Genomic DNA, 27,067 nt, shown 5'->3' on the forward strand with positions numbered 1-27,067 from the left:
AGGAAAAATTACAAAATAATTAAGTAATCAATAAAACTTGAGTTTTCAGACAAGATTCTCATATTGATGATGAATACATCAATATGAGAATCTTGTCTGAAAACTCAAGTTTTATTGATCCTATTTATCTTAATAAATTCCACAAAACTAGATGGTACTAGACTAGTAGTAAAAAGTATCGGTACTGGTATCGGTATCGGCAATACTAGCCCCTGTATTTGGTATCGGATCGATACCAAATTTTGCAGTATCGTACAGCACTAATGGCAGCTACAGAAGTTTATAAAGCAGTTTGCTTCTCCTCCACCCTGCTGGTTGAAAGGGGAATTACAACTGCTATACACAACCCTGCTACAGTCTGCTGTAGCTAGCGCTAACAACGAGCTAACACTAACATCAGCAAACTAATACTAAAATTAACCACAAAATAAAAAAAAATCCAGTGTTGGACAAAAAACATTATTTACAAGTCCAGTATCCTCATACTAGCGTAGGCCGTGCCGATGTTCACTCTGGGTTTAGCTATTTGCTTCCAAAGACATTACTATCTTTTACTTCCAGCTCCGCCATGATGCCAACAGAAAACTTGTGCTTTTTTTGACAATCCGAGACCTGAAAATGCTAACTGCTAACGTTAAAGCTAGCAGCCATTAAGCAGGTAAAGAGCGCCCCCTCATAGGACACCTACCCGCTCCACAAAACTTTTAAGTACAGTTTCTGGTCAGCAGAAAGCTGCAGAATGGTGTCATATTTGAACCTGGTCAAATTTATAACAATGATCAATGTTAAAGAGCTAGCTTGAAGTTATTAACTGTGGTATTAAATTGCTCATATGTGAAAATTATGTTGTTAGAACTATTAAATTATGTTACGACATATTGCTCTGATTGTATCTTTTTGCTTAGCAGCTTTACGTTTCCGTACGTCTCTACCAGTCACCAAGTGTCGCATTTTGGACGCGCCGCCGAGCCATAGCGTTGTGTCACTCCACTCAACTTATGCTTCCAGTCCATTCTTTATGTGCTATGCTGCCGTAACGCGTCACGTTCTGCAGTTCAGGTAGGCCAGATGGGAATTCAAACATGAGTGTAAAAAAAATACGGACACTTCCAAAATAAAAAGCGTGCATAGTTCCAGTCGCCTAACTGATAAAGAAAATACATAGGTCGAGGTAAAAAGAAACAGAAAATTAACCTCTGACCTTTTGAATACATGCCTCAGTCTCTTTCATCGCTTTTTTTTTGCGTGAGCTGCCAAATTCCCGCGTGATCTTGCAATTCTCTTGTGATTTCATAACCTCTGCAATGCCTTTTCTGTAGATTTGAGTCTGAAACACTCCTGGTGGGAAGCGAGTCAAGCGACACTCTGCTGAACTCACAGAGAACCTGTGAAAGTGTCATTTATTTATTTATTTTTGGGTTTATAAAGAATAAAAAGATCCAACATGTTTCCCAGCTCCTGAACGCAGCATTGACCATTTTCCCATGTTGGAGTTTTTACTTCCAGAATCATAATTTTTTACATTAATCGGCAAAAAATATGTATTTTGGTTCTTCAGGTGCCAGCAGGTCAGGAATCTATATGAACCCACGAGACCAGAACCAGCACATGTCTGGAAAAAGGTTGTTGGGAGGGCAGTCACACTGCCGTGACTCCAGCCTGGAGAAATCTGTTCCTGGATGGTCCTGCGGTTGCATCTGCTGAGGCAGGAAGCGTGTGGAGCACATCTGTAATTGGTTGCCCCTGATCTTGTTGGAAATCAAGGATCAGTGTGGCAGATCCGGTAGTTAATCAGCACTCGGAGCTTACACACAGGATCGTCAACCTACGCTCTGTTCCGGAAGCTGGAATATCACCACGCTCGGGACTTGATCACTCCAGAAATCCCTTAATGGGAAATGTTACATGCGGCCTAATTTGGGGATGCAGAGATAAATCATCTGTGTGTGTGTGTGTGTGTGTGTACAACTGAAACTCTGATAAGGGATATTGAGCGCCACTTTGCCCCTGTGCTTTCAGATAAGATTACAAGGCCAGAGGTGTCTCTCTTTGCACTTTAGCCTCTCTCTCTCTCTCTCTCTCTCTCTCTCTCTTCTCACATGCTGGCATACGGCGCAGCGTCACTGGGAAATTCATAAGGGGAATCATCACTCATTCCTGGCTCCCCTTTGAGGACTGCGCTAATTAGCCGGCGTCTGTGATTAGTTGGCTGGTGTTTGATCTGCTTTGCTCGTCTTCCCCCTCTGTCGAAAAGCCTGCCTGTGCTGTGATTTGGCTGTGAGGTGCAGCAAAAACACAAAACTAAAAAAAGAAAAGACACAAGGATGTTCACGACAGCAGATTTTATTTTTCCTCGCTTTTGAAGACGCAGCAGGCGGCCTGAGAGACGCGCTATCATACAGCAGTAGACAGCACTTCAGTAGAAAGAGCATATCTGTTAATATTTTACTGCTGCGCACCGATGTTGTGTGTTTACTTTCACTTTGGGAGTTTCGACGTGTCAGTGAAATTCCTTGAAAACCCAGACAATACAAGGCCACACGGGGCGTGGGTGGCGAGCTGAAAGGAATTTCTTCAACCCTGCGTGGCTTCAGCTAAAGATGGACGAATTGTCAATGTGAGTAAGTGTTTAAGTCCCCCTCCCGTTCTGCTCCCCTTCTTCTGGATTTGGACCTGATTGTGAAGCTCAGCGGGAGGAAGCCTATGCTGTGTTTTAACAATACGCCAAAAAAGGAGATTCTTTGGTTCATGACACAGCCCTGTCCAATTACACAGAGGCTGTGATATTGAAAGGCCCGTCTGTCCTTGAAGCCCGGTGCTGGAGCAGGGCCATCTCTGTTTGTACCTCCATACATCCATCCCTCAGCTCCCAATCAGCTGACTGTCAATCCGCCTTAAGGGGCAGGTAATAAACAAAGGCAGCTTCTACCCGGTGTAATAACGACCTGACAGGAGAAGGCCTGTGTGTGTGTGTGTGTGTGTGTGTGTTAGGGCTGAACAATTTTGGAAAATAATCTAATTGCGATTTATTTTTCTTAAATATTGCAATTGCGATTTAATTCATGATTATTTTCTCAAGGGGCTTTTCTCATTTTTCAACTAACGGAAGCAAAAAGTAAAAATAAAAAAATCTATGTAACTTGTACTGAATATAAACAAGTTTATGTATCTACATATTTATCTACATATCATATCAACAAGTTTATACCAGCTCAGTGGCCTAGTGGTAGAGTGTCCGCCCTGAGACTGGGAGATCAGGGTTCGATTCCTGGTCGGGTCATACCAACGACTTTGAAAAAATGGGACCCAATGCCTCCCTGCTTGACACTCAGCATTAAAGGGTTGGATTGGGGGGTTAAACCACCATATGGGTCCCGAGCGTGTCTGTGTCTGCAGCTCACTGCTCCCCCAGGGGATGGGTCAAATGCGGAGAACAAATTTCGCACACACATCAGTGTGTGTGACAACTAATGGGACTTTAACTTTAACTTTATTTGTCAACATAAACACAAGTAAAAACAAAATTTTGTATTTTAAGGTGCAAGGCTTTGCAGCCAGGAGCACATCCACTGAAGGACCATAGGTATTAGCATCAATTGTGAAAACTGATTTGCAGGAAGTGTGTCCCATTTATTGAAGTATTTTGATTTTAGAGTTTTTGACTTTTTGTCCATGCAGAGCTTCCGTAGTTCAATTTCGTTCATAGCTGCTAGCCAGTGGAGTTAGTCTCTTAGTTTTCTAGCTTTACTAAAATATCTGTGTGTACTTATTTGATTAATAACAGTTTTTACTTTTTATTAGACTCCAAATGTCATAATTTGGCACGTTCCTAATTCATAATTTGTAAGAATGTAATCGGCGATATTGGCATTAGCATCCCTATGGGTTTTTCAATGTATATTAGCATTGTGCTAACCACTGACTGCCAGTCAAATTGCAGCCTTTGCAATTAGAAAATCTCCTTTTGTCACATTGCAATTTAATTGCATATGCAATTAATCGTTCAGCCCCAGTGTGTGTGTGTGTGTGTGTGTGTGTGTGTCCTCCCTGTGATCTCTGAAATGGCTTCTATCTATTGAGAGGCGGGTCACGTGTCGCATCGTGACTGCTGAACCATTTCTGGGTAAAACTTTATTGTAGTTTCCTCTGCTGTTCAGCTCAGATGTTCCAGAGAGGTACGACTTTAATCAATTAGGGATTGTTTTTCGTTTGACTAACTCTTGGGTTTCCGTACGTTTCACGTCGGTTCGTTGGAGCTTCTTGTGTGTCGTCAGACCAGTTTGCCTTTTTCACCATGTGGGGTTTTCAGTGAAACAGCTATGCTGGTTTTCTTTAGGTCTTATTGGAGCATTAGGGATCGATGTTGCTGTAAATCTCCAAGAAAAAAAAATTCTGTTTTGATTTGACTGATGTTTTACTCGCATGTGGGAAATATCGCACTCCGTCCCACAGCGCTCCTCTGTGAGAGCGGGGGTTTGGGTGGGGTGGTTGCACACGTTCCGCTGCTGTTTCTCACCAGTATCAGCTGATGGAGGGCTCTAGTTTCGCTGCGCCGTTCGTGTCAGCGGAGACGGTAGGGTCGGGGAGGGGGGCGGGGCATGACACTTAGCCTGGCGGGTGGCAAGCAAAGCCTGGTGGCCCGCCAGGTTTGTAAAGCACTGGGGGAAGCCCTGGATTGTGCAAGCGCGTAATGAGTGGGGGACGCAGGGAAGTGCGGAGAATCGGCGAGACCGATAACCAGATGGTTTATTATTTGGTTTTTGTCCAAATCGTGTTATTGCAAAGGTTTCTTTTAGACGAAGACAAAAAACCCACTTCATTAATATTTTTCTTTATTTTTTACCTCCACAATCTATTTATAGCTATACTACGTTAGAATGTTTTTAAGAGGCATGGAAAAAGTGTTGCAAGCTAGATAGTTTTCCAGATTAGCTTTTGCAGCTTTAAAAATACTGCAAATGTTCGGAGACATTTTGGAAACTCACCCATGACAGCCTTGTGATTTGTCACCAACACTGGCTGTTTAGGGAGAGTTCTGCTTAACCTAAGAGATAAACACTTGTGATAATGATGTACTTTAACTTATGTAGATAAACTGTTGATGTGTTTCTAGCGGTGCATTAGCAAAGGCTGCATTCCAAAGCTAAATGGAACACAGCCTTTGCTAAAACAGTCAGAATGTGTAGGCTACTCTTAACTTATTCGCTGCCAGCGTTTCTCGCCATTTTTACTGTTTTTTTTAAGAGTCACAGAACGTTGCGTGCTAGGATGATGTCGACGCCAAAACAACCAAAACCACCAAAACAAAGTGGAGACTCACCTCTTACATTTTCGAGCGTTATCCGTTCTTTCATAATCCGTTGTTGAATTGTGATCGGCAGACGCTTTTCCGGTTCGCACTTCACTTTTTTTTACAGCAGCGTCCCGAAACGATCTCCTAACACATGGATTTTCTGCTTCCTGATCATGTGACATGTGACGTATGCGAATGAAGATCGGCTTTAGAGCTGAGATGTTTGTTCTCACGGTGCGGGGGCTCGTCCGACGCCCACACAGTAAAAAAATTTAAATGACGACTTTTGTCATTGGCAGTGAATGAGTTAAATAAACCAGTTTATTATAATTTGTGTTAATTTTGTTCGTGTTTAGTTTGGTTTAGACATCCGTCTCTAAGGCCGGGTGGTGGACGTATGAACTGCAGCAGAGCTTCTATCAAAAAGCAAAGTGTTTCTAAATCATAATCATTTCCAGGCCTGTTGTGATCTGTTGTCTCAGACTTCTGCAAAAAGGGAAAACCTTTATTGGAATTGATGCAATTAACTCAGCCGGTCAAAACAGTCATCTGCTCCGTTTGCAGCTCACGCGGTCTCAAAGGAGGGAACTCACCGTAGCAAACCGCTTTGAATCTGACAGGAAAACATCGAGTTAAACAATCCGTTATGAAGTAAAGCAGGCGCCGTAATGGTTGAGCCTCGCGGTTACGCAGTTATTCTTTTTTACTGTTAGAAATAATTTGAGTGCTTTTGACCTTGTCCTTATTTGCAGGTTTAATAGCTTATCACGCCACGACAGAACCAGACGGACTCGTATTGTTCTACGCTTCATTCATTACTCCTTTGTGACGAACCAATTGTGTGAGAAATGAAGAGAGTGCCGAGTTACTTAGTGAACAGTTTTATTGTTTTTTTTTAAACTTTTCATCTATTTTAATGGATTTTTATTTATTGTAAAGTTTCATTGAGTCTTGTTTTCCTTTAGCTTTTGTCGCGCCCGCCGGCCTTTTTATAACATAATTAAAGTAGTTTTGTGTCGGTTTTTATAGTTTCAGTCAGACTAACCCTGAAATTCCCTCCCTGTGTTTATTTTACCTTGGGTGTTTCCGTACGACGAGCCAGGCACGTATTTTTAGTTTGTTTCATTTAATTTCAGATCAGCTTTGGGGGAAGAATCGGGTTATGTTTCCCTTTTCTGTTTGATCCGTTTCCTTTTTCTTGTCTATCAGCTGTTCATTCACCCGTCTATCTGCTTCAAAACAATACACAATGTTCCCGAGGCAAGTTGTCATAGCGACTGTTCGTCAGGGAATAATCAAAGTTGATCTAAACATTATGTACAAAGGCAGGAGAGTCGGAGAGCAACCCTCATCAGACGTTTCAGCTGCCTTGTACCTTAGAATAAACCCTCCTTATCTTTTCCTCTCTGCCTCAGTTCCCTTCCTCCTCTCCTTTATGGGGTCGCTGATGGCGAGTAGTTGTTCAGGTTTGTCTTGAGCGTAAAGACAACGGGCTACTCGGCACCGACCTCGCTCCAGACCTGCAGGAAGATAGCTGACGCTCACAGTGCTGTTCTGATGCACAAAGAATGGCTTTGCTTAACTTTTTAATTGCTTCGGTTATCTTCTTGTCAGCCCCTCACGTCCTTTTGTTCTGTTCTTCAGCATCTTGCATGCCTGATGTTTACTAATTGTTGTGTCATTGTAGTTCCATTTGTCTTTGGTGTGAGGAATAAAAAAGATCTGATTGTAAAGGAGTCATATTGTCGTCATTGTGTTTTCAAAAAGGCATCGACACACCCACGCTTTTGCTGCTTCATTAATTAACCATAGTGCTTTAGTAATCCACACTTCTAAAGGAGACGATGTAAAACTTGTCTTTGCATCCATTTGTGCTGCCCAGAGTCTCTAATGTCTCTATAAACACTTCAAACAAAAAAAAAACATCAATCTGTTTTCTGTCCGAGCCTAAAACAAGCCGTTTCAAAAAGTCCCTGTTTGTGATGTCACAAACTGGGAAAGTATTATTATATTTGTTTACTATTACTATTATTATTGTTTACATCCGGGTAATGGTAAATGGCCTGTATTTGATATAGCGCCTTCTAGAGTCCTGGAACCCCTCAAGGCACTTTACAACACAATCAGTCATTCACCCTTTCACACACACATTCACACACTGGTGGGGATGAGCTACAATGTAGCCACAGCTGCCCTGGGGCGCACTGACAGAGGCGAGGCTGCCAAGCACTGGTGCCACCGGTCCCTCCGACCACCACCAGCAGGCAACGTGGGTTAAGTGTCTTGCCCAAGGACACTGCGACAGTGACAGACTGAGCGGGGCTCAAACCTGCAACCTTCCGATTACAGGGCGAGCACTTAACTCCTGTGCCACCGTCGCCCCAGTGACACACATCTACACGCTGGAGGGCAAAAGGTCCCTCTGCAGCTGCTATCCAGACCTGTCTCCGCAATTTAAGCCAACAAAATAACATCTAGGGATGTAGATGAACCATTTTAGATAATCCAACACATCTTTGGACAGATGATGAAAAAGTTGCGTCTCAATAGCTAACGTTTAGTGAAAAGCTTCCAGATCTGTTTGAAATGGATAACAAGAGGTGGGGCGACAGTCCTCAGAACTGGCCGCCAGTATGGGGATATCTACGGTTATTTTTTAAACACGCCTGGACATTACACAGCGGAAGCAACACAGGTGAAACCAGATCTTTTCTGAGTTGTGCGCGTAATGCTGTGGCTCCAGTTATTCTGACAAGCCTAGTAAACAAACACGAAGCAAACGACATTAGAAGCTGGGCAGACCTCAGGACGGACGAAAGGTTTATAAATGCATAAATAACTTTGATATATTTGATATACCTGATGAGCTCAGTAAATACATTAGGTGCTGTCCATTCCAATTACAGAAGACATTTTGTGTAATTATGTGACAACAACAAACTTAGCTAAGTTACGAAGGCATACAATTCATTAGATGACTATAAGCTATGCAGACGACACCCAGCTCTATCTGTCATTTCTACCGGACGACCACACTGTCTCTGCTCGAATATCGAACCTCTCTGACATATCCAAAGGGATGAAATCCCACCATCTCCAACTCAACCTCTCTAAAACTGAACTGCTTGTCATCCCAGCAAAACCATCCATACAGCACAATATCTCAATCCAGAATGACTTCCCATCTCTGGCTCTTTCAAAGGCAGTTTGAAATTTGGGTGTTGTGATTGTTGAACACCTGACATTTAAAGATCATGTTGCTTCTGTTGCGCGCTCATGCCGCTTTGCGCTGTATAACATACGAAAGATCAGACCATACCTAACACAACATGCCACCCAGCTCCTGGTGCAATCTACTGTCATCTCCCGCCTCGATTACTGCAACGCCCTTCTAACTCTTCTTCCAGCCTGTACTGTGAGACCTCTTCAAATGGTCCAGAATGCAGCGGCGCGTCTGGTCTTCAATCAGCCAAAAAGAGCACACGTCACCCCTCTGTTCATTGAGCTCCACTGGCTACCGCTAGCAGCACACATCAAATTCAAATAGCTAACACTAGCATACAAAGTCCGAGACGGTACGGCTCCCATCTACCTGAATCCTCTTGCAAAGGCTTACGTCTCGGCCCGGCCGCTCCGGTCATCACAGGATCGTCGGCTAGCAGTGTCTACACCACGCTCAGGACAGTCCAGACTCTTCTCATGCATCATTCCACAAATGTGGAATGACCTACCAAGCACTACCAGAACAAGGGCTTCCTTTTCGACTTTCAAGAAACTCCTGAAGACCCTGCTCTTCAGAGTATCTTAACTAGCACCCTCCCTGCACCCGTCCCCCCTCTCTACCGTCCACCCCTTTGTTCCCTCCTCTCCATGATTGATGTCAAGTTGTTGTTATTGTTGTTGTTAGCCTTGAGGGCAACATGCCGATTATCACTTGTAAGTCGCTTTGGACAAAAGCGTCTGCTAAATACATAAACATAAACTAATAAGTTGTTCATGTGTGGCAGATATTTTCTTTGTTAACTGTAGTTCAGACCAACTCTTACCGTCTTCCTGGGCGGGATATTGAGTGCGCGACATCACGTGCCAAGGGCAGCCTGTGAGCCCTGAAATGGCTCATTCTGGAAGGTACTTGAACTGTCAAGAATAAAACAGCTGAAATCTTTTTAAGTGAGAGGGATTTTATGCAAAGAACTTCATGAACATGTTTTAATTGGCCAGAGAACTATTATAGCTAAAACTTTTATATTTAAAGAGCCACTGTAATCATATTTTTAATACATTTGCAGTCGTCTCTTGTAGTAATGAATGCCTTTTAAGTCAGACGCTCCTGTTTGAGGATGTAGAAGTCAGCTGAAGGAGAAATTGGCTTCAGACGGCAGGATTTGGAGTCTTATTTCCAGATATTCTGACATCTCGCCTCTGATTGGCTAACAGCAACACGACTACCACCGACTGTTTTCTCTGCAACGTTTCATCTCAACAAATAACGCAAACTTGGAGGAGTTCTGCTGTGTGGTGGAGTTGCCAATGCTAATGGTTAGCTTCTACTAGTCGAGACGTCCTCTGCTGTTTCCTGGATGCCAAAGCAACAGCGGCCTTCTCCGTTGTGAGTCCATGAATTTTAAGTGACGGTGTGAAGTAGGTCTGTCAGGCCTTTCTAATCCCAGAGTTTCACCGTCTGTATGTCTATAGGTGTAGGGGACTATTTTCAGGTTCAGTATGTTAGAAAGTCAAACATGGTTTCTGAGTGAACCTGCTCTTGATTGGGTCATGCTCTCCGTTCCATCACATTTTTCTGCTCCCGCACATTTCCCAACATAAACGTAATCCAGCCAGCTGTTGCTGCGTGTTTTGATTGACACAATCACGGGTTTATCCTAATATTGCTGCACTCCTCCTTGTTTGTTTGCCTGACCTTCTGTCTTGCAAACGCCTGGCATTGATTTGGTAGCACGCCGTGCGATCCTTCTGACAGATTGACTGTGCTAATAGCGGTCTCCATCATAACAAGACCGCATTTTAATCCTTTGATGCGTGGCATAAATTAGGTTGGTGTCTCCCGGTCGTAAATGAGCGCCGGGATGCTGGAGGCGTTGCTGACCAGCAGGCTCTTTGCTCTGAGACGCAGTGGCTGCTCTTCGGGGAAAACGCTTCCCCAAGGTGAAGTAAAGGTGAAGATGGGTAGCGAGTAACCTGAAAACACGGCTGCGTTTCAGGCCTAAAGACCAGCCCGGCGTGGGATTCCTCTCTTTTCCAGGCGGCTGGGTTTTTAATTCGGGGGGAACGATCACACCCAGCCTGAAATATCCTCTGACACCTTGGTAGACTCTCACATCCAAGTGTTGTTTGGGGAGGCGAAAATAGGACACATAATCACATTATGTTAGCAGCTGACATACCAAGGAGAGGATGTACACACACACACACACACACACTTCCAAAGTCATTCTAAACGTGACGTCTGATGGATCTTTTGGACAGGCGTGCTGCCTCATAAAAAGGACAAACCCCAGAGAATGCATAATAGAGAGTAGATGGAGATTTCCATCACACTGACCAGAAACCTATTTGAGAAATGCTTTTGAAAGCCTCAGACTTATGCTTCCAGACTGACTGCAGATCTGTCACTATGGTCACCCAGCTCAAAAAGCACAATATTACACACCGGGCTAAAATAACGTGCCCACTCCAATTACCATGAGGAGTGATAGCTTACAGAGCCAGGGTGGGAGGGAAAATCGGGCAGAAAAGAACTAGCAGAGTTTTAAAAACGAGTAGCGGAAGAGCAGAATGAGCCAGAGGGGTGAGAGGGATTTATTCTAGAACGAAAAGACAGGACAGGACTGTGGCAGTGAGGGACGAGAAGTGATGTAGAGAGAGACGCGGTGGAGGTAGAACGAGGTCCAAAACGGACAAAGCGGAACCGCAGGAGCCGCAGGGGAGGCGGGTGTCTGTCTGTCTGCCAGAAACTCGGTCACGTATTCGGTGAGCTGACGCCGTGATGGTAAGGCAGCACTTATTTGTTTGGCTGTAGCCTTTCTGTTCAGAACCCGACTTGTTAAAAGTAGGACTTTACTGACCTGAGCAAGTTCAGTACCAGATGAAAACATAAAACCCTGCTGGCGCCTTTTGGGCTTTGCCATTTCCCCTTTTCTTAGGTTTTCTGTTTTTTTTACCACTGCTTCACATTTGTTCTGTCAGGCATTTATCATTCTCTTCCCTTTGACCACCTCCCTCTCTCTCTCTTTCTCTCTTTCTCTCTCTCTCTCTCTCTCTCTTTCTCTCTTTCTCTCTTTCTCTCTCTCTTTCTCTCTCTCTTTCTCTCTTTCTCTCTCTCTCTTTCTCTCTCTCTCTCTCTTTCTCTCTTTCTCTCTCTCTTTCTCTCTCTCTCTCTCTCTCTCTCTCTCTCTCTCTCTCTCTCCCGCCCCCTCTGCCTTCCACAGTGTAGATGTTGGTTTATCAATAATGAAGAGACGCGCTTTCCTTCTTACTCAGGAATGAATTATTCACCTGGTGGAGAGCAGTACCTCTCCGTGTGTGTGTGTGTGTGTGTGTGTGTGTGTGTGTGTGTGTGTGTGTGTGTGTCGGTGACTCCCTCCCTGCCTTAATGTAGGGTTTGCTTCACTAGGAGTTGCACGTGTGGAAATGTATTTTGTCTCTCCACGACCACACACTTCATTTTGTCTGCACTGTGAGTCGCTGTAATCCCATCTGAATGCTTCTCCCTTGGGCTGGCACGCACTAAAAGATTTAACGTCTTGTTGTCGGGGTGTATGACTCGTCCTCCTGTTGCGACGTGTTGCAGAAACACAAGAACGAACCGACAGCAGGTCGGAGGGATCTCTGGTTTTTTTTTCTAGCTACATGTTCCTGACTTGCTTGAGCAGCAGTTGGCCTGGCCTGAAATATTCTCTTTGTTATGTGGAGAATGGAAGATGGTGCATGTGGGAGGAGAGTCTATCGGAGTGTTGAATTTTATGAACCAAACAGCTGAAAAGTCTGGAGCTGCAATTTCTCATCCTCTTTCATGCATAGTGCATGGGCTTGATCTGGAAAGGGTTTAGTAGTGCATGAAGAAGGTTCCTGGAGTTTTTAGCTAAAACCTCTGCAGAAGAGCTGATGAGTCTTCTGACAATGTTGGAAATTTGAGTCTTTTTTTCTTCTTCCTGACTTTGATGCACTTAATGCGTATTTTTGCACAGAATTTCCTCAGGAGTCCTGAGGCATGTTTGTTATAAACAGACGACTAAACAGGAATATGCATCAGTTTACAGATGCACTGTGTGTGTGTTTGTGCGCACGCTTGCTGAACACACACACGTATATATGCACCTCATGGTGCAGATCCCCCCCTTCCAGCTGTTCATTTCTCCTTGGCACTTTGAAGCCTGTTCGTGTCCCTCCCTCTGAACCCCTCTTTCGTCTCCGCTCCCCTTCTGTCACATTTCACGGGTTTATGCTTCCCTTCCTCATTTCTGCCTGATTCCTCTACTCTCGCTCTTCTTCTCTGTGTTTGGAGTTTATCAGATATTGCATCATGTCACTGGGAACAAAGTAAAACGTCGCACTCTCTCCGTTTGACTTCGCCCTTTTTTACACCTCGCTCCTGTTGCATCACAGACCGAGGCTCTACCTCCTGTCTGCAACCTCTCAGTCACACGAAAGCTTTCATTTTGTATTTTCAACACTTTTATTTCTCCCATCGCTGATGGAACATCAGTGGTGATTTGAGTGTCTCCTGTTGGAGCCTGGAAGTCTTTGAAGTGTACCTCTTTTATCAAACAAGGATGTTTTTGACTCGGTTGCTCCGTGGAAACGTGTATGCCCTGAATACATTATGATGCTATGTCATCTGAGAAGTCCATAATGTGCAGTGGCTTCTTCTAAAAGTAGCTTTCCCATGTGTTATTGATTGGCCCCCGTATAGAAAGCCCCCGTGGAAAGGTCAACGAGAAGACGAGACACATCTCAAGTCTTCATTTCCTGGTTTTATTCTAGGCTTGTCAAACTGCTTCGCCTGTCGGATGGAAGCTGCGTCCAGACTCTGCTCCCCTGCATAACAAACTGCCCATCTCTAAATGTGTGTGTGTGCGCTCATTGTGTCTTTTTTTTTTCCTGTGTGAAAGCTGGAGGATGCACAGATGCTGTTGGAACGGACCAGCAGCCTCTGCATCATGTAAAAACCACGAGCATGGGAGCCAACGCTGACCAAAGTGTCGGAAGTCATGCTTTTATACCACCGGTAATGCAACATGCAGACATTTATGTAGAGTTTTTAAGGCTCGGTTTGACTCGGGTGAAAAGCCGGCTCCAAAAAGAACACTCGGAAAAACTGATATTACAGCATGTCGAGCAGTAATGGAGGAGTGTGATGAAAGCGATGTGTGGAGGTCTAAAACTGTAACCTTTCACGAGTGATGGAGCCGAAACCTTTTATTATCCCAGTAAATGGCTTTCCGCTTAAGTTTTACTGTTGGCAAACATATTAGTGTCTGGGTTCACGGAGCCATTTTAACCCATTCAGAACCATCAATGGACAAAACTGATTTGAAAGCTTTTACTTCTGCTTAATAGATTCACTGTCATGATCGACTCGATGCCGTCACCTTTTAAGGAACATTTTGATCTTTTTTAACGAACTTTGCTGATTGACAATGATTATTACACCCTTGGAAAAGCCTGATTAGTCCTTTGTTGTAGCGTAGAGCCGGAGAAGCATTGTGCATTTGTAGAATGAGCAGCACATCTGGGCAGCATGTGGGTACTGCCCTGAAAAAAGTCCATTTCCTTTGCAGACTTGTCATGAGCTTCAAGCGCTGCCAGGTGTGTCAGTCAGGTGTATGGATGGCTGACAGGTGATTGGCAGCTCCTGGACAGCTTGGGCAGGTAGATGAGCTGGAGTGACCAAAAGCCATCGTGGTGGTTGACCTTCAGCCTCCTGGTGGAGGACTGGGATGAGGATCCACGGTGAATTGTGACCAGAATAAGGAGCAGGACCAAACTGTTGTGGCTGTTTGAGTCTTTGCTGGTGGAGTAAAATAAATTTTAAAAAAATTCCAATATTTGCTGTTTTTTTCCTCCTTAATGAGAAATTATGATCATTTAATCCAATCCACCATTTACAGGGACTCTACCCACATGATTAGCTTGTTTATTCAGTTCACAGGTCATTATAAATGTGAGCAATCAGGCTTCCCATTAAAGCTGTGGTCCTTGGCGTACTTCCGTACCATGGGTTCCCGGAAGAACGAAAAAATAAATGCAAGTCAATGGGACTAATAACACTATTTTCTAATTTACCTGTTCTGTACCATGGATTTCACTTATGATGTCCGAGAATTTTAAAGGTTTTTGATGCCAACAACGCGCTTATTTTCAACAGGGAGGGAAACTTGGGCTCCCTATGGCTAAACCTCTGCCCCTGCTCCCCCTACCCTTCTTGAAGGAGCTAAACTCATATCGTGCACACAAATAGCCTTGTAGCACTAATGGTACAGAAATGTTTTTGGTATGTTCCTGCTCAGACACACCTGACTCTAACTGCTAAGCTATCACCTTAGCCTCCATCTGGTTCCACAAGAGCTGCTATCCACTCATTTTAATCACATCTGCTGTGTTCAGGCATATAAAACTGGAAGAACCAGGCAGTTGTGATGCTAGCACACCCCTGCTAACGCTACAACATGCTAAAACAATAGTCCAATGTAGCGTACGGTTAAGCGCTACGTTAATATCTTAGCAAAACTCAAAAGATAAATTCCTTTTCATTCTCCTCTCTCGTCTTGCACAGTTAGCTTCAAGTTTACGGTGCAGGTCAAGTTAGCATTCAAGCTAGGTTGTTGTGCTAAGCTAACCGTGCGTCAGTGTGTCACCCCATGAAGTTACTTTAAACCTCAGCTTTAAAGGGGCATTATGGAAGTTTGACAGTCAAAACATGTATAGAAATAATAAATGTCTTCTTCATACATTCTCCTGCAATGCCCTGGTCCTGTAGAATGAGCCCTGGCATTTTTACTGTGATTTCCTGTTTTTCTGTAAAATCACAGAAAAAGAGAGATGCTCGGGTCGAGCAGGCTGCTTCATGCGCGTTCACGCTCAGGCATAGCCCGTAGCATTTGCTATCAGTAGCTTTAGCAGCAGAGAGAGAGGTAGTGCCAACTCAGCGACTTTGTCGCTGTTCCTAACGCCTAGGATAAACCTAGCTACATTTCTGAGGACCCTTAGCTACTTTCTTCTAGATATTTCCTGCAAATTAGCAACAAAATAGCCATTTTAGCTCCGAACCGTTCTTTGAACGTTGTTTCAGCTGTCATCAAGGATGTAAACGTTACAGATACAAAAGACATCACTGGCGCTTTAGCTTACCTAGTAAAACGTCGGACTCTCGTGCAAAAGACCTGGGTTCGATTCTGAATGTGAACATAGTTTATTTAGAGTTTATTTTTTACATTAATGGTATATATTTTTTTACAGTAAGATGTCCAAATTTTTATTTGAGACTTGCCGAACGGCATTGAATTCACAGATAAAAAAGATGTGGGTTCAACTTTTATTTTGGAACAATTTTTCAAGCAAGGGAAGGGAATGATCTGAGCATGCAGGAGGACTGACCCATCATAAACCTTTGTCAGCTGTGCTGAAGAGAAAGCTACAGAACCAAGTTATTTAATTAGCTGCGTGTTCTCCTGTCCTCCGGGCCACGGACACACACACACACACGCATACACACATACACACACACACGCATACACACATACACACACACATGCATACACACACACACACACACACGCATACACACACACACAGGACTGTCTCAGCTGTTATTTTCGTTAAGGAGTGTGCACGTACAGCATGCGCGCCTCGTGCACGAGTCTACTATTGAAGCTGCCGTTACGCTTTTGGCCTGAGGGGGCGATTGCGAGCATAAAAATTCTAAACTCCGTAAAGTCCCTTTAATATCAGAACAACCAAACAAACTTTCTGTGTGCAGTTTAGTCTTCTGCATTCAGTTCAAGTCTGATTTATTGTTAACCTTTGTAGCGTTAAGATAAAAATATCTATAACATCCTAAAGTATAACTGTAGTCATTCCTGAATTCAACAGTTGTTCCAAAATCCTGCATGTATAGAAAGGTGAAAACTATAAAAACGCACTAACTCAAAAATTAAGTCTATTAAATTTGACATGATGAATTTTATCCGTACGTTGGTCTTAAGGTCAATTAAACGTATTGAAACAAAGTAGGAACATGACATTAGAGTCACGGTCCTCTCGGACAGAATACTTTTTAAGATTTGAAGAAATTATTAAACATCAGTCTGATTTTAATCATCAAATCATGACAAGTTTGTTCATCTGAAACAAAAGAGACAAAAATGGCTGTTTTTTTGGTTCAGGATCGTGGAATATCTTAAAAAATTAGGTTTATTAATCAGACCAGAGCAGGATGAGTTCAACTTGGCTTGTCTGAGTCTTAAAAAGAAGGATTAAATTTAAAAATCCGTCCTGAAATTATTAAAAACCTGATGAAAAAGGGCCAGTATTTGTTTCCCTTTGAAGGCAGATGGCTGCATTGCTGCTCCACATCCACAAAGAAAGGATTAAAGTGATCTAGTATTAAAAGCATGAATAATTTAATTGAATTCTCTGAAGATCGGGCTTTATCTTGGTTAAAAACACGTCTAGAAATGGAAAAGCAAGTTTTGACGATGGAGCTCGTCTAATTACTGACGTCAAAGAGCTTTTTCACCAAAGAGTCCTTCTAGGAGACAAACGTTTCCTCCCAAGTGAGTCTGAAAGCATCCTGTCTTGTTGGTCAATATTGAAATTTTCTGCAGGTTGAAAGAATCACAACAGAAAGAATGTGACTGTCTGAAAACTTTTTAAGCTGCTCTTCACTATAACAATCTTGGGATTGAATCTGTGTCTTTGTGGTAGTTTCTCAAAAAGCAAATCACAGAAAAATGCACACTGGGAGCTGCTGAAAGCTTCCAATTTGGCAAAGCTTTGATTCAGAAACCACTTGTGTTCAAGGTCTGAGCAAAAGCACAGACGGACGGAGTTGTGCAGAGAAAAAACACAGGCTCTTGAACAAAGATGCTGCAAAATGATCCGATAAATCATCCGTTAGCATGTGTTTTTTTCACCAACACTTAGGTTCTTTTCTAGAAGTTCAAGGATCCCGTTCGCTCTGTTAAAGCCGTGCAGCTGCAGACCCGACGCTTTCTCAGAAATGTCGGTAAATCAAGTTTTAAAAAACAGTTAAAATCATTCCAGCTCGCCCTGCTAGAGAAAGTTTATCTTGCTTATGCTGCACTCCTCGCTGCCTGTTTAAAAGTTATTATTCGTCAGCAGAGCAGAGGGCGCGCGCCTCAATAACAACAACAAGGAAATAATGGAAATGGAGAAATTCTGGCAGACCTGAAGGCATAATGAAGCTCTGAACGCTCACGGAGACGGCTGGAGAGGCCAGAGGAAAACACACACACACACACACACACACACACACACACACACACACACACACACACACACACACACACACACACACACACACACACACACACACACACACACACACACACACACACACACACACACACAATGGGCTGGTGGGAAGCAATCTGCAGAAACACGGGGAGCGTGGAAGCTCCATTGTAGCCCACCCAAGTGTGTGTGTGTGTGTGTGTGTGTGTGTGTGTGTGTGTGTGTGTGAGCAAGCTCTGGAGGGAGTTAGATATTTGCGTTGATGGCCCTCACGCCCCTGTACCCCGGACGTCGTGCGTTTCTCCACCATTGTGGAGGATCAGGCGGAGGACATGAATGCCATTAGGCGTCGCAGGCGGCGAGGCGGGCGGACACAAACCGACAAGCATGCGTTCATTTTATAATCCACGGCTGGCTCGAATGGGCTGTAGAGTAAATTAGGATTTGGTTCTATTATTTTCTGGACTCTGGCTTCTTCTGCCTCATTCACACAGTTCCACTCAGTTTTACTCTATTTACATGCAGTGATTCTCACTCACTCACTCACGCACTCACTCACTCACTCACTCACGCACTCACTCACGCACGCACGCACGCACTCACTCACGCACGCACGCACGCACTCACTCACGCACTCACTCACGCACGCACGCACGCACGCACGCACTCACTCACGCACTCACTCACTCACGCACTCACTCACTCACGCACTCACTCACGCACTCACTCACGCACTCACACACTCACTCACTCACTCACTCACTCACGCACTCACTCACTCACTCACACATGCACTCACTCACGCACGCACGCACTCACTCACGCACGCACGCACGCACGCACTCACGCACGCACTCACGCACTCACTCACGCACTCACTCACGCACTCACTCACGCACTCACTCACGCACTCACACACTCACTCACTCACTCACTCACGCACTCACTCACGCACTCACTCACTCACACACTCACTCACGCACTCACTCACTCACGCACTCACTCACTCACTCACGCACTCACGCACTCACTCACGCACTCACTCACTCACTCACTCACGCACTCACTCACTCACGCACTCACTCACGCACTCACTCACGCACTCACGCACTCACGCACTCACTCACTCATTCACTCACTCACTCACGCACTCACTCATTCACTCACTCACTCACTCACTCACGCACTCACTCACTCACGCACTCACTCACTCACGCACTCACGCACTCACTCACTCACTCACGCACGCACTCACTCACGCACGCACGCACGCACTCACTCACTCACGCACTCACTCACGCACTCACTCACGCACTCACGCACTCACTCACGCACTCACTCACGCACTCACTCACGCACTCACTCACGCACTCACTCACTCACGCACTCACTCACTCACGCACTCACTCACTCACGCACTCACTCACGCACTCACTCACACACTCACTCACTCACTCACGCACTCACTCACTCACTCACTCACTCACTCACTCACTCACGCACGCACGCACGCACGCACGCACTCACTCACTCACTCACGCACTCACTCACGCACTCACTCACGCACTCACTCACGCACTCACTCACGCACTCACTCACGCACGCACTCACGCACGCACTCACGCACGCACTCACGCACTCACTCACTCACTCACTCACTCACTCACTCACTCACACACCTGTTCTACACCCTCTCATCCACCACCACCTCTTCATTTCTTAGTTGCTCCTTCACATCTTTCTTTCTCTCCTCCAAATTTTCCCTCTTTTGTCCGTCAGCCTCCTCTTATTGACCTTGTTTACAGCTCACACCTCCTCCTCATCGGTCTCAACACGTTCTCTTTTTGCTCCCCTCACATCCTCTATTCCTCCCACCACGTTCTGTTCTCACCCTTTCATCCCTACTTTCCTCGCTCTTTATCCCACCACCTCCCTCCCCAGCTCTCATCCTCCATCACTTGAGCATTCCCAAGCTGTCTCTGACTGGTCTCATCATTTCATCCCGCCGTCCTTCCAGCACGCTTCCCCTCCGATTCATTTTCCTCTTCACAGACGAATGGTGGGAAAATATGGAAATGTCAGCGTGACCAGGCGGGAGATCAGAGAGGACTATGTTAATACGGCAGAGCTGTCACAGCGCCATTAGCATAGTGTGTGTGTGTGTGTGTGTGTGTGTTTGTGTGTGTGCATCATGAGGGCGTTAAAGACATAATGATAGGTGACAGTACTTAGGTTGCTGACATCCGACCACTTGAAGATTTTTGAGTGTCGTGTGTGTGTGTGTGTGTGTGTGTGTGTGTGTGTGTGTGTGTGTGTGTGTGTAACGACACCTGCAGGCAGCAGAGCTTCTCCTAAAGTAGAGCATCAGTGACACGCGGCTTCTGTTCTCACTCTCCTCTCCTCCCCTCCGATCCTTTCTTCTTTGTCTGTCTCCAGCCCTCCCTTTGCTTCTCCTCCTTTCACTCTTACCCTTGAACCGTCTTTTATTCTCCAGTTCCCCCAGTTTCTGTCAGCCCCTGCCTTCTGTTTAATAGGGCCAAATCTCTCTAAATATTTATACTGACAATTACTCTCTCAAACACGGCCTTGCCTCAGCGTTTCCACACTCTGCTCATCTTTGTGCATGCACAGACCCCCTTTTCTTCCCTCTGCCTGCTGTTTTAATGACACTTTGAGTCTGCAGGATTGGGGTTTTGGGGTTATTGTGAAGGATGAGGCTGCGCTTGTCTCCAGTATGATATTCATTTCCCTGGGGGCTGTAAAGAGTCTAAGGCCAGCCTGTGTCTCATCCGAGCTCTGACAGGAGCTGCTCTGTGCCGGCTCGCCTCTTATTGCATCTGAATGACGGACAACAAACCTACCCAAGCTTTGCCCTCCTTACCCCCCCCCCCCCTATCCCCAACACATGTGGATGAATCTCAGATTGCATACCTGCATGATCACATCAGAGAAACACGAGTTTCCAGAGCGATGTCCTTGAAGATGTCAAGCTGACTTTAGCTGTAATCAAGGTTTTCAGTAACCTTTCATCCAGTTTTTCTCTCGTTCTTTTGCATCAGTTTGTGACCGAAGCTCAGCTTCTTATCACGTGTTATTGTTCTTGTGGTTTGACCAACGCGGGGCTCATGTTGTAATTTCTGGATTGAAGAGATGCAATCTTCTGGCTTTGAGTTTGAATCAGTGGTCTCTGGTCAAGTCGCGGCAGATTTCACCCTGTCATGACTAAATTGGACCTACAAGAAATTTTGAGGAGCCAGTGGAGGTGGCTCGGGTATCTGGTTAGGATGGCTCCCTAGTGAGGTTTTCCAGGCACGTCTAATTGGGTGGAGACCAAAAGGAAGACACAGGACACGCTGGAGGGACTGGGTTTCTCGTCTGGTCAGGGAACACCTTGGGATTCCCCCAAAGGAGTTGGCCCAAGTGGCTGTGGAGAGGAAAGTGTAGGCATCTCTGCTTGGGCTTCTGCCCCCGTGACCGACCCCGGATAAGTGGACAAAAATGGATGGATGGAAGGGACACATTTTGAGGAATGTTTAGGACCTTTTTTCCAGCCACCAGAATCCAGTTTTCCTAGAGCTTCTAGATTGCAGTGGAAAAAGCTAATAACACATTATTAAACGGTGGAAATGATCCAAAGATTAATGCCAACAGGTGGCAGAGTCCGAATCACTGCGTCCTACAGGCCAAGTCCCAAAAACTACCAGTCCAAATCCAACATCCCAATTTCTCAACCACCACTTGTTACGTTTTCACCCAGAAAATTAAGAGGATTAGCATGTGGCTAATGCTAATGTTAGCTTGTTATTAGATCAGATTGGTGGACAAATTTTGATAACCACAACTTTTCAAAGCCTTTGTATGTGACATGTAGATTATTTAGCCTTTCAAATTTATTTTAGGGATTATTATTTTGCCACTTCTGTTGGCTTGAGGGCATTGAGCTGTCCCAGCTTTGTCCTCTTTTGTCCTCCTGTATGTTGTACATCTAAAATTATATAATTTGTTCTTTTGATTAAAAACCAAAAATTTAAACAAGTTATTTTTTGTGAGGTGTTTTTGAATCTGATATAATTTTTTCATGGTTCTCAGTCATCCAGGTCGTGTTGATCCAAAGAGGTTCGACCTTTCCAGCACCTACAATGCAGCTTTAAACCCAGACTAGATCTGAACCTCCTGCATTTAATCAAAACAACCATCCACACACATAAGGCCAGCGACTTCAACCACTCCTCAGGGGGTAGGGACAAGGGGTATTCATATGCAGTTTCGGCTCGTTAAGCAACAACTGTCAGAATTGACAAAGCCCCTTGGATGAGCAAGAAACGTCTTCAGGACTCCAATAAATTATTTAAATTTTCAATTTTTGTCTATGATCGTGCTCCTTGACTCAAGTCCCTTAAACGTGACTCTCGTCCGAGTCCAGTACTCGAGTACTCCGTAATGGTATAGCAGTGATTTAAACTTATGAGAGTATAAATGAGACCAGAATTACTTTCACACTAGAATCAGAAGTTGACCAAATAAGGCCTGTCCAGGATAAGAAATACATCTTTTAGTAAAAAATTCCAACATTAATGTAAAGAGTAGTATTCATTTTGAAGTTCTAATTGAAAATGATGTATTTTGTGACGTGTTTGTAAAATTGTCAATGTGTTTTGCCCTCGTTCTGCCACTTTTACATTAAAACAAGTCTAGCGTGTGTTTACTCTTATGAAGGGGTGAAAGTATGCATCATTCAGATGGGAAAACAAACTCTGAACCTCCTTGCAAAGCAAAATGTGACTAAATAATTAGCATTGCAATTTTTTATATTAATTACTTTAGTCATTTTTGGAGCTGAAACCAAAATTCAGATATGATTAATTGCACAGACCTAAGCTGTCTCCTCATCCGTCTAATAATACGAACGTTGATGCCGGCGCTCGCTTCTCATTCATTACTGCACTGATGTCTCTGTTGGATGTTTGTGGCACGATTCTCCTGTCCTCCAGTCTGACATCTTTTAAATCTACATCATCTAACAGCTAAAGGTATGCTGGGTGCTGTGTAAGTTCTTCTTTCTGCCCCGAAAAGGCGGTGTGCTGCTCCCACGGGCCGCCCGGCGGTTGTCCAGAGGTTTCTCTGCGGCTGCAAAGGGGGATGTTTTGTGGTTGTAAATTGGGCTGGTCCTGTGAGAGCTGGTGTTATTCTAGGAAACTCGCGTTTTCTTCCACTTTCCCACTCAGTCGTTCATTCATGCCTCCCTCATCTCTTCCTCTTGTATTGATATTTCACATCTCCCCAGAGAGGTCAAGGTGTGGTGTTCATTGCTTGTCAAATGAGAGAGGCAGCTCTGGCCTTTCCCCCCTCATCCCAGATTCGGTGTGTGTTGCTAAGCTCTCCGGTTCCTGTTGGTTTCAGCACAAACGGGTAGAACAAGTTGTGCAGGTAATTGTTTCTCTGTTGGGAAAGGGGTATTGTGGTGGTGCATCTCCGAAGCGTGTTGGCAAACACGTTTTTGCGCCACACAATGCAAGATATCCTCAGGTTGTGTAACTTCAGGTAATCTATTCTTACTTAAAACCGCTGCCATCTTGCTGACATGCTCTAATATGCGCTTATTCATTCATACAAGTAATTGCATTTTCAACAGAGACCTGGATTGCACACGCACGCACGCACGCACGCACACACACACACACACACACACACACACGCACACAGAAACAGATTGTCGGTCTGTAATGCTCTATTTTTTTTCTCACACACCCAGAAAAGCATATTTATTTCCACTCTGCTGTTACACAGGAATGTGTCGGCGCAGCAAATGGCAGGCTATAGAGAAGCTTAGCCTATCCTGATGATTTATGACCCACGTTCAGAAGAAGACTGGTTTTTGTCTTTTTTCCCCCAACCACTCCATCCACATTCATGTAGATGCCAGACTCTTGGCCTACTTGCAGGGGTCCACTAATATTGTCCTTTGTTGCACCAGACACCTCCACTCTGTCCTCATTTATCAGGTTTATTATCAACGTGGTTCTTCTGTCTTTAAATGTGTTACGTTTCTTGCTCTCTGCAGGAACCTGGGGGCAGCAGGTGAAGGTGGAAGGAGAGGTGTTGTCCTATCCCGGCCAGACAGTCAACCTACGCTGCAGCTTCCCAGACGTCACCGGAGTTCAGCTCACAATGGTCAGAAACGCAGCCCTGACATTCAGCTCCCTTCTTTTTTATTATTCTGTCTGTATTTGATTATCTGTTTTCACTAGCACACTCATATCAACCCTAAACTGCGTTTGTGGCGTGAAACCCTCATAAAAACGTCTCTTGTCCTTCAGCTGCAGCGCACATGCTGACTAGACTCGAGACAGTTTGGCTGAAATTGCTCGGATTTATGATTGGATTCATGAACTAAATGCATTATTTGGCTGCTTTTCTGTAAAATAAAAGATTCACTTACCTTTTGATGTTGTTATCGAGCTTCACAGATGCAATCGGGCAGGTAGAGGAGAGCAATTCGCAGCAATGAAAGGAATCTCAATTCAATCGTCTTTTTTTAAATTAAAGCTTAATCCAACAAATTATTGTCCGTGGAAATCATCCCGAGGCAGGAAATAGGTTTTTATCAAATTTACGCTTAATGTTTTCTTACTGCAGACAACACTAAGCTTCTTTTCGCCTCGGGGGATTGAAAATGGTGACGGGGGCCATTTCTTAGTTGCATTTCAATGAAGTGGAAATGCACGACTTTGTTGTTTTTGCTGTGAACAGCTGAGAAAGTGGCGCTCCTGGAAACGCCACATCCATATTCATACCATAGTCACTTCCGTGGTTGTGATGCTGCGCTCGTCGCCCTGCGGAGTTTACTTTTAAAGTCCGGATGTCTTAAAACGCTCCCGTGTGTTGCTTATCAACGACGTGATAAACGAGGCCTCTCTCACCCTCTGACTGCTGACCCTGGTCTTGCTTCGTCTCAGGTCTCTTGGCTATATGAGCCAAAGGATGGAACGCGGCAGAACATAGCGGTGTTGCACCCCAACCATGATCCCAGCTACCCCGACTCGCCGCTGAAGGGCAGAGTGAGCTTCACACAGAATCCGCCCTCCCTCAGCAGCCCTTCCATCCAGATCACCGGCGTCCAGCTGACCGACGAGGGGAAGTACATCTGCGAATACGCCACCTACCCGGGAGGCAACCAGCAGGGCATCACCCAGCTGGTTATGTTGGGTAAGTCACTGATATCTGCTGTTTTAGTGTGGCTTTGAACCAAACATGGTCCTTAATGTTCGGATTCATGCAACATTTGTCACTTTTCCCAAATTAATATGACAACTACTATTAAAGCAGATTTTCTCCAGATTTGTTGGCCCTGTAGTGATGTCAAGCATTTCCCGATGCAGAACCGTCAATCAGCACCAGTATAAATGGAGTGTTCAGTTTAGAGTGTTTTTGTGTAAAGGCCATAAGTAATTACTACCGCAGCCATTTTGGATACTTTCCTGAACAGAATCTGTTCTGAGAAATGGGATTTTCATCCTACAGGACATATGAGCTAACAGTTAGCTTGAGTGCAGCCATGTGAAAGTGTATTACTGCTATTGTAAAGAGGACATATTATGCATATTTCCCCTTTTGCATTCTTTTGTGCTGCCATGTGGGTTCCTACTGCCTCTATAAACACTCCAAATGTAGAAAAACCTCACCCAACAGTGTTTGGTTTTAGTAATTATGTGCCTAAAATGAGCCGTTTCAAAAAGTCCCTGTTTGTGATGTCATAAACGGGGAAATTGGCATAGATTCACTTCTCACCTGGAGAAGAGCTGCTATATCGGAGCTTCTCCGCTCATAGCAGATTGAGCGAGGAATGGGTGGGCGTGGCTAGCTCCAACTTGTTTTCTTAAGGTGACGGAGCCCTAAAAACGACTCATTCTGGAAAGTGCTGAAACTGTCGAGAATAAAATGGCTGAAATTGCTTCATTTGAGAGGGATTTAGTGCAAAGAACTTTAGGAACATTTTTTATATCAAGCGTAAAATTCTAACTTAAGCCAAAGTCTTATGAAGGCATCAGCGGCGCGGAACAGCAGCGCAATTTAGCTCCGTTAAAAGTTATAGGGTTGTTCTAAACCAGCCACGACACGGAACCGGGCCCCGAGCCACTTCTGGGACACGGCAATTTCTGCAGTTAACATGTTCAGTAATTTTCTAAATAGCAGACCACTAACACGATGCGATTTCTTATCTATGTAGATCATGTCACTGCATGTGACCCAAACGGCTGATTAGCTTCGCAGCATCTTTCAAGAAGCGTTGTTTTTCATGGCTTTAATCCTGGCAGTGGGGAGGAAAAACATCATATGACATCAAACGTGATTTCCTTTGGCTTCTTTTTGGTTTAATGGCGGATGGCACAAACTGATTTTTGAAGTATAGAGGGATTATGTAATCTTGGAAGGCGGGGAACTCCCCTTGTGTGGAATGACGCACCACAAAGCTCGTGAGTAAGCCGTTCCGCACCGCTGATGCTTCTAGTGCGGACCTGATGTAAGTATTAACTTTTGCTCCTGGAGGTATTTAATCAGAGAATTCCACGTAAAAAAAAAAAACAGCTGACGACAGAAGTGTCTTAAGATGGCAGCAATACACCTTCAGTCTTGTTAAATATATACTCTATTTCACAGAACAGAGGCTGTTCAAGCAGCTGTCTATAATAACAGTTAAAATCTGCAACTTTAACACAAACAAGTTTCAGAGCGGTTGAAACATCCACTTCCTGTTTGTCACCCAGTTGAGTCCCTTTAGACACAAAATAGAAAGTTCTGCAGATAATTCAACACATTAGAAATGGAGACCAGAGATGCAGGGATGATTCCGGTCTTCGGTTTCCCTTCGAATGCGTCACAGGGAGAAGGTAAGCTTGTCAGATTTCAAAGTAAAACCAAAAGCTTTAATCTGGAGCACAGGCTCTTTGCTTTACCGTGTTTCCTTAATCCCCTGGGTGTTGGATAATACTGTGCATCCCAGTGATTAACACATAAGAACAAATGTCTTTTTGAAGGAATCCTAAGCTGACTGGATGTTATGAAGCCGATGATAAAAACGAAATCACAAATAAAAGGAGATTTTAGATTTAAAACCGTAGTTTGAGGACTACTTCTGTCTAAATGCAGTGTCTCATAAGTTATGCTTGTAAAAAAATTTAAAGTGAAATTTTAAATAATCCTAAAACTTTTTTTTTTACTCCTTCAAAAAGAAAAATATATATTTATAGCACCTTTTTACTAAATAAAATCTGCTAAATTACT

General features: G+C 44.4%; 2 protein-coding genes across 3 annotated transcripts in view; both read left to right on the plus strand.

The window, feature by feature from the left end:
- si:ch73-22o12.1 (nectin-2) overlaps nucleotides 1-27,067 on the plus strand; it is a 157,097-nt gene that overhangs the window by 32,346 nt on the left and 97,684 nt on the right. For both annotated transcript variants that reach the window (XM_015950281.3, XM_070551116.1), the window contains exons 2-3: nucleotides 23,847-23,956; nucleotides 24,742-24,991. In XM_015950281.3, the coding sequence (XP_015805767.3) occupies nucleotides 23,847-23,956; nucleotides 24,742-24,991 (360 nt within the window). The remainder of the gene's footprint in view (nucleotides 1-23,846; nucleotides 23,957-24,741; nucleotides 24,992-27,067) is intronic.
- LOC139069881 (zinc finger protein 384-like) lies at nucleotides 98-23,835 on the plus strand. Its single transcript, XM_070551117.1, has 2 exons — nucleotides 98-13,538; nucleotides 14,092-23,835. The coding sequence occupies exon 2, from the start codon at nucleotides 18,575-18,577 to the stop codon at nucleotides 19,745-19,747; it is 1,173 nt and encodes a 390-aa protein (XP_070407218.1). The 5' UTR covers nucleotides 98-13,538; nucleotides 14,092-18,574; the 3' UTR covers nucleotides 19,748-23,835.

Source organism: Nothobranchius furzeri, chromosome 5 (genome assembly GCF_043380555.1).
Source record: "Nothobranchius furzeri strain GRZ-AD chromosome 5, NfurGRZ-RIMD1, whole genome shotgun sequence".
Lineage (NCBI taxonomy): Eukaryota > Metazoa > Chordata > Actinopteri > Cyprinodontiformes > Nothobranchiidae > Nothobranchius > Nothobranchius furzeri.

What these genes read in the sequence shown, in the direction of transcription:
- LOC139069881 (XM_070551117.1), top strand. Translation starts at nt 18,575, where the DNA reads ATGCACTCACTCACGCACGCACGCACTCACTCACGCACGCACGCACGC.